Source organism: Neoarius graeffei, chromosome 5 (genome assembly GCF_027579695.1).
Source record: "Neoarius graeffei isolate fNeoGra1 chromosome 5, fNeoGra1.pri, whole genome shotgun sequence".
Classification (NCBI taxonomy): Eukaryota; Metazoa; Chordata; class Actinopteri; order Siluriformes; family Ariidae; genus Neoarius; species Neoarius graeffei.
This window is the reverse complement of record NC_083573.1, coordinates 9,034,521-9,042,643: the sequence shown is the minus strand read 5'-3', so window position 1 is coordinate 9,042,643 and position 8,123 is coordinate 9,034,521. Positions and strand designations below refer to the sequence as shown.

The 8,123-nt window shown below is 42.5% G+C and overlaps 1 protein-coding gene across 2 annotated transcripts in view; it reads right to left on the bottom strand.

Annotated features, from left to right (window-relative positions):
* Positions 1 to 363: 363 nt before the first annotated feature.
* rhbdl1 (rhomboid, veinlet-like 1 (Drosophila)) overlaps positions 364 to 8,123 on the bottom strand; it is an 87,389-nt gene continuing 79,629 nt past the window's right edge. For both annotated transcript variants that reach the window (XM_060920389.1, XM_060920388.1), the window contains exon 8: positions 364 to 2,638. In XM_060920389.1, coding sequence (XP_060776372.1) covers positions 2,367 to 2,638 — 272 coding nt within the window. In that variant the 3' untranslated portion in view covers positions 364 to 2,366. The remainder of the gene's footprint in view (positions 2,639 to 8,123) is intronic.

The following is an 8,123-nucleotide window of genomic DNA, read 5'->3' as shown; positions in this document are numbered from 1 at the left end:
AAGCCAAGTCTACCAATGTTCATTGCAACTGATCTTTTTTTGTAGTCCACAAGCACATGACTAATGTGTGTTTGAGGTGCTGCACTGGTTTAAAGCACATCTCGCATCATCATCACACAGCTCGACGCACAGAAGCCGAAAGCACAGAACGATGACTGGAATAAATAGAGGTACAAATAGAAATATACAGCTTATGGCACAAAAGTTCACAATACACACCTGCAACGTTGTCGTGCTTTTCCAAAAGGTCCACATCCCACCCAACCTTCCCCATCCCGCTCCGGTTTCATATAACAACCCCACAACCCTCCCCCTCCCCCACAGCGAAGTTAGGAATGTAAACAAAAATAAAGATATTTAATATCGTTGAATATACAATTTGACATTAGCAGCTTAGCGAATGGTAACTTGGCACTACAGATTTGAGTACTTTGTAGTGTAAGGCCTTCAGAAATCCTCACACGGATGAGATTTTCTGATATCTGGCAATCATAGAGTGAAAAATGCCCATGTAGGGTCTGTCCCAAACGCTAGCATTCTATTATAACATCAGCCATTAAAAAAAAATAATAAAAATAAAAATAAATCTCAAACGCAAGAACACAGAATCCATTTTACCAAGCTTTCTGGTTGTTACAAAGTTTTTCTCACTGGTAACACAAACAATTGTGTACTACCCATCCATAATGAGTGTATGTAGGCTACAAGCAGTGAGTGAGGTTAGCAAATGTAAAATTGGAATGATTGTGTAGTAAATTCAAGTGTAAAGTTAACTCAGTGTTCACAGACACTGTGTTCTGTCAGGCTTGAGCTGAAGGTGTTGATTTACGTAGCTAGAGTTTGATCGCGCTAGTCAACCACGAGCTAGCAGACTATTAGCTAGCTGCAAGAGCTGTACCTTATTTTCATTTTTCGGGACCCTTCTTTGTGTTGAGGTATTTTTTTGTGAACCATACAATGTCTACTTTCATGTTTTCTCAAAAGGTAGCTACTAGCAATCTCTAGCGTCTGGGACTTCACCTCAGTGTTTTCGAAGGCAGAATGTTGTTTCGGCAAAACGTTCTCCTGATTGCAGCTGGCTTGGATGAAAAAATGATAACGTCAGGGGTCATATTTTTTACTTACGATTTCATTCATAGGATTTTCACGACTGCTCCGAACTTTACGAAACACTTGCCATCGGTTGCCTGAACCAGTGATTCCACAATGAGAAGACACCTTGATAATGGCTACCATTGAGATGGGCTGACAGCAACCAAGACAACAGTTACCAGGTGACTCGCAAAGTCTGACATCAAGGACTTTACCCTCTGACTTCATGAAGTGTGAAGAATGTTAAAGGGCAAGAGCTGCACAAGAAAGGCTGGGCTTTAGATGGAGTGTGTGTGTGTGTGTGTGTGTGTGTAGGATCAGAAACTTTTTGAAATTGTGGTTACGTCCACACTAATACATTTTAGTCTTAAAGCACATCATTTTTGCTACATTTACGCTTGGTGTCTACACTACTCCAAAGTTTTCGAGCCCCAAAACCAGAGACTTTTGGAAATGTTCTTGGCCCCGTTTTAGATTGAAAACTCCGAGGTAGCATTTTAACATAGACGGGAGAAAACGGAGACCCTTGGAAACGAGGACGCAGACACCCACGCTTACTTCCTGATTGGGTCTTCCTTGATTTGTCACATTCCTATCCTATCATGTGACTCTTTTCCTGAAGAAAACAAACGGCATCAGCTGTTCATACCAGCACAGCACACGCGTCCCCAGTTTATGTGAACGGTCCTGTGATATGCATTTTCAGGCGCGATAGTATGGATAGAATTTGTTTCTGACACGGACGGAGACCGTTTTCATTTTAAAATGCCGTTTTCAAACTAAAACGTATTAGTGTGGACGTTGCCTGTATTTCCATTCAGCTTCCCAAAGAACACTGAAATACAGACAGTGTAACAGCAATAAAAAATAACAGTGCACCATTTTGAAAATCATAAAACCAAAAACCACTGAATATAACATTTGAACTGAAAAAAAAGAGAAAGACATACTGTATTTAGATGCCCGGTGATGAAAATTGGACAAAAATCAACCGAAGTGATTAAGTTCATTCATATCTTCCCATCCTGGCTTTAGAATTGGTCAAGTGGGAGTCTGTAAATGAAGAGTTTAAGTAGTACGGTAGGAAACGTCCTGAAAGAAAATCACTGTAAGAATTTCCAAACTTCCAAACTGTGTGGACCATCCGTCCACTATTGGTCAAAAGAGGGTGGAGCTGTAACAAAAAGGAGAGTGAGGCCATCAAGAAATCCAGTTTCTGAAGGTTGTGTGTGGCCATCGGCAGCCAGAGTGAGGAAACAGTTGGGGGCGTATCATCAGGGCGGAGGTGGAATCTGGACTCCCAGCAGCTCGTAAGCGAAGATGTTCCAGAAGATGGCGAAGAGTAGGAAGGTGACGAAGGAGAAGACGAGGACCCACCATGAGCACTGCTTGTGCAGCGACTCCTCGTAGCTGCGCAGGATAAGCAGGCCCATGCTGATACCCACCACGGCACCCGACAGGTGGGCCATGAAGCTCGGCTGCGGCCCTGACGAGGGCAACGGCGGCGAGAAGCGCAGCCACACGGCTCGGCCCACCTCTGAACTCACTACGGCAGAGAAAGTGAGAAAGCGAAGGTATTACACTGCAAAAAATGATATCTTGGCAAGTGAAAATATCTTGCAAAAAGTTGAAACAATCTAGAATTTCCTATTAGAAGAATACAAGACACCAATTCTGAGATTATTAAACCTAGTTCTAGATTGCGACCAACTAGTTCTAAGATCTCTTATCAAGTAAAAATATCTGTCCATGCATCAAGATAATATCACGAATATTAACCTCCTAAGGCCCAAGCTGTTTTTTTACATGCATTTTTTATTTCTCTTTGCTATTTGGGCTTATTAGAACCTGATTAGAATAAAAACTAAGCATCATCTTTTGATAAGATGTACTTTTAGAGAAAAAGTATGTCCACATATGTGGATTCTTGTTCCGAATTTCTAAAAAGTGCTGTCCACGCATGTGACCGCTAAGCCCTAGGAGGTTAAGTCATTTTCTCCTCAAATTCAGTTTTAAATTTTTTTTGCAGTGTAGTTCTTGGTTACAACGGCGTTAAAGCAAATTCCTCGATTGTTCATACAGTCAGTGAGACTTGCACACATCTCCTGAATGAAGTCATGGATATGAGAGATATAATGAAAGCCCCGGGTTTCCTGAACAAAATGAGAGGACTATTAGCTAATCTTCCATCGACTTTATGGCCACGGTGGTAGCGATAACATGAAATTGGAGTGCAAACATATTTGCAAGATTTGCTTCTGGCAGGTTCTGTTCTTCAAATTAACCTTTTACGCGTTTTGAAAAATGCAATTATGTACAGTATTTTGCGGACTAAATGTCTGCATGAATAGTTCAGCACAGCTATAAGCAGTCGTTCCCTCACCAGCCTCACTTTTTATTTCTCGTGAAAGTAATAAGACAAAACAAACACAGCTTATGTTACTGAGAAAGTGGAACCGTTTGGCCTGAAGACTTTCCCATGGTGGAAATGTTCCAGCTTTACCTTTGACTGATACAAAGTGTTGCCATTGGAGGCTCCTTCTCTAAAAGGTTCAATGAACATCTCCTTCTTGATTAAACAAAAAACACCACATCAACAATTATATTTTTCTTTGTTAAATACCAACGTGATCAATCAGCACTGTCGAATAAGTTTCCCTGAAATTAATGCATACAGTGTCTTGCAAAAGTGTTCATCCCCTTTGGTGTTAGTCCTGTTTTGTTGCATTACAAGATGGAATTAAAATGGATTTTTGGAGGGTTGGCACCATTTGATTTAGGCCGAATCCCATTTCACCCCTTGGACCAACCCCTTGGCCCTTCCCCTCCATTTTGCGCGTTCACGTGAAGGGGTAGGGGTATCCCAATCCCAGTTAACGCGGAGGGGTAGGGGAAGGGGTAGGGCTTCTGTACCCCTCCAAACGGAGATTTTCCTGGAGCTGACTCCGAACGAAGGGGTTTGAGTGATTTCCCACAATGCCATGCGGATTTCAGCGAGATTTCATGCGGATTTCAGAAAGATGGCGGTTCCCGCGGCGAAAGATTGTCATAAATGTATTTTCTCCATTATTTACGTGTTTTAAGTTGTTATCCAGAGGAAACACGCCGCTCGATTCGCTTTCGAGCTGAGAATGAGCAGCGATTTCTGAAATCCAAGCTGTTGCTAAAAAGCTTTGGGAGTGAGTATTGTTTTCGGTTGCTTGACTGCGTACGTTTTGTTCTGTTATTCTCGCTTTTATTGTTTACATGAGTGTTCTGACACCTCATTCTGTCGGATGTGGTGCACGAAGCGCCAAAGATATCCCATTCAGTGGTGTTAGTTAACAAATCACACCCTGCCAGCAGAGATTTCTGGTTCTGGCTCTGACTGTAGCGGCTGGTCGCAGCCAATGACGCATTTGGTCGCGTTTTGCTAACGTAAACGCTGACGGAGGTACGCGATGACGTATGCGATCGTTGAAGGGCTATCCCAATACGTAAGGGTTGAATTTCAAGCCCTATCCCTTGTAGCTCAGTTTCAAGGGGAGGGGCCAAGGGGAAGGGGTAGGGGTAGGGTTAGAAATTAGAATTGGGATTGGGCCTTACACAACATGCCTACCACTTTAAAGGTGCAAATTGTTGTTGTTTTATTGTGACACAAACAATAATTAAAATGAAAAAAAAAAAACAACAACCCAGAAATCTGGGGTGTGCACAGGTATTCACCCCCTTTCGTACAAAACCCCCTAAATAAGAGCTGGTCCAACCAATTCACTTCATAAGTCACATAATTAGTTGATTAAGATCCACCTGTGTGCAGTCACAGTGTCACATGATGTCTGTATAAATCAACCTGTTCTGGAAGGACCCTGACTCTGCAACACTACTAAGCAAGCAACATGAAAACCAAGCAGCCTCCAAACAGGTCAGAGACAAAGTTGTGAAAAAAAGTATAGATCAGGGTTGGGTTCTCAAAAATATCCCAAACTTTGAATATCCCATGAAGTACCATTAAATCCATTATAGCAAAATGGAAAGAATATGGCACCACTACAAACCTGACAAGAGAAGGCCGCCCACCAAAACTCACAGACCGGGCAAGGAGGGCATTAATCAGAGATGCAACAAAGACACCAACGAGAACGCTGAAGGAGCTGCAAAGATCCACAGCGGAGATGGGAGTATCTGTCCATACAACCACTTGAAGCCGTACACTCCACAGAGCGGGGTTTTATGGAAGAGTGGCCAGAAAAAAGCCATTGCTTCAGAAAACACGTTTGGAGGTTGCCCAACAGCATGTGGCAGACTCCCCAAACACACAGAAGAAGATTCTCTGATCAAATGAGACTAAAATTGATCTTTTTGGCCATCATGGGAAACGCCACGTGTGGCACAAACCCAACACCCTGAGAACACCATTTCTACAGTGAAGCATGGTGGTGGCAGCATCATGCTGTGGGGATGTTTTTCATCTGCAGGGACAGGAAAGCTGGTCAGGACTGAAAGAAAGATGGATGGCACGAAATACAGGGCAATTCTGGAGGAAAACCTGTTTGAGACTGGGTCAAAGGTTCACTTTCCAGAAGGACGATGACCCTAAACATACTGCTAAAGCTACACTGGAGTGGTTTAAAAGGGAAACATTTAAATGTCTTGGAATGGCCGAATCAAAGCCCAGACCTCAATCCAGTTGAGAATCTGTGGCATAACTTGAAGATTGCTGTACACCAACGCAACCCATCTAACTTGAAGGAGTTGGAGCAGTTTTGTCTTGAAGAATGGACAAAAATCCCAGTGGCTAGATGTGCTAAGCTAATAGAGACATACCCCAAGAGACTTGCAGCTGTAATTGCAGCAAAAGGTGGTTCTACAAAGTATTGACTTCGGAGGGTGAATACCGATGCACAATCCAGATTTCTGTTTTTTCATCTAAATTATTGTTTGGGTCACAATAAAACAACAGTGTGCACCTTTAAAGTGGTCGGCATGTTGTGTGAATCAAATGGTGCTAGCCCGGCAAAAATCCATTTTAATTCCAGCTTGTAATGTGACAAAACAGGACAAACACTAAGGGGGGGGGGGTGAATACTTTTGCAAGACACGGTATATGCTTGCCTTATTGCCAAATGGGTTATACAAACAGAACAGACACAATCTACGGACTACTGATCCACACTGTCCAGGTTTTTATTCTTCTTTGGTCCACAATTGCGTCCAAAGACAGAAATGAACCTGACTGATCATGTGAAAACACAAGAAACAGCCCTTTGATTATGCCGCAGTGTCCTATCAAATTGAACTAAGAAAAGCTCTCGTCTCCTCAGAAAAGCTGCACTGCCTTGGTGCTGTCCTGCTTTTCCTGCTGATTTCGTCTCTTGGATTGTTTTAGGAATATCATGTGATGATCCCATCGGATATAACCCAAAGACATCAAAGTTCACTGCTACCATGATACCAAAGATATATGCGATCCATATAAAAAGTGTAAAAATGAAACCATAATCAATCATGTCAGACAGGAATGTTTTAGGGGAAAGACAATACAAAGAAAAAAAAACGTATGATAACCTGGTTGCATCTCCTTGGTTTCATCCGACTACTGAAGCCACAAAAGTCGGCAAAAGTTTGGAAAGAGTATGTACGGAATCTCAGTCACAAAACCAAGATATATGTGATGTGAAAAATGAGACATAAAAAGATATGTTTGGTGCAAAAATAAGACCGCGTATCACCCAGAGAACACCATACCCATGATGAAGCATGGTGGTGGCAGCGTCATGTTCAGTTGGAACTGGGGCTCTAGTCAAGCTCGATGGGCTCATAGATAGCTCAATATATATACATGTTATGTAGCAGCTGGGAGGTCCGTATGGTGAAATACCGTGACCGAGGTCTTGAAAGTACTGAGCGAGGCCCAGGTCACGGTATTTCACCATACGGACCGACCTTAAGCTGGTAAATAATGTTTATTTTTTTCTTTTCCAAATTCTAACAGAAAACGAGAGCGCCCGAAAGGGAAAACCGAGCCGAGCCGCCATTTTGAATCCTCATTCACGGCTGTAATGCAAATGGCTTCCTTCTCGGTATACAAGTGCACTTCCATGGCAGGAAAAAAACCCCCTATATTTTGCAGCCTATGTAGTCCCCTATTTATACAAAATTGTGTCATTCAGGATTCAGACATGTTTTTGCTCGGCGTTAGCAAGTTAGAGGTTTTAGCTTTCTCCTGAAATGTTTTCTTTTATTTCTTCTTCCTCAGGGTAGTAAAACTCGCTTTCGCTGTGAACACTGTCGTTATCGCTGTCCATGCTGTAAAATTAATACTATTCTCCTGAGAAATGCTGACAAAAATTGATAAGATTTTTGATAATCTTATAAATAAATCTTATTAAAAAAAGATAAATGTTGACAAAAAAAAATGCGACCATGTTTGTTGTTGTGAACGAACGAGTCGCCAGAGGTCCATAACCGGGGTCCGTATTGTAGGATACGGACCCGCTCGCCAGCCAATCAGAGCGCAGGATTTGATGGAAACCGGACCGCGAAAAAAATAAGCTGAATTATTTTGACACAAAACCTGCAAGACTCTGATAGACAGCTGATGATGCAGAAATATTTCACTTTCCAGCATTCACGACCCGAAGAACAAAGAAGAAGAAGAGCAAGGTTTCAGAATGGCTGAGTCAGAGCCCAGCTCTAAATCCTATTGAAATCCTATGGAGTGACATGTAGAGCACTGTGCACATGACATTCCCTTGCAGTTTGATAGATCTTGAGCATTTTTCTGCAAGGAAGTCTGGAATAAAATTGCCAAATCAAGATGTCCTACGTTGGGAGACTCTTCCTCAAAAAGACTGAGTTGACCTTGCCCGGGACGGAGTCCACCAGGAGGCGAGGTATTGTTTTCGGTGGGGTTTGTTTGCTTGTTTTTTGTGCGCAACGTTACTGGAAAACGGCTGGACGAATCTTCATGAAACTTTCAGGATAGATGGGCATTGGTCTCAAATAGAACCTCCAACATTTTGAGGGTCATCCAATCAAGGTCAAGGTCA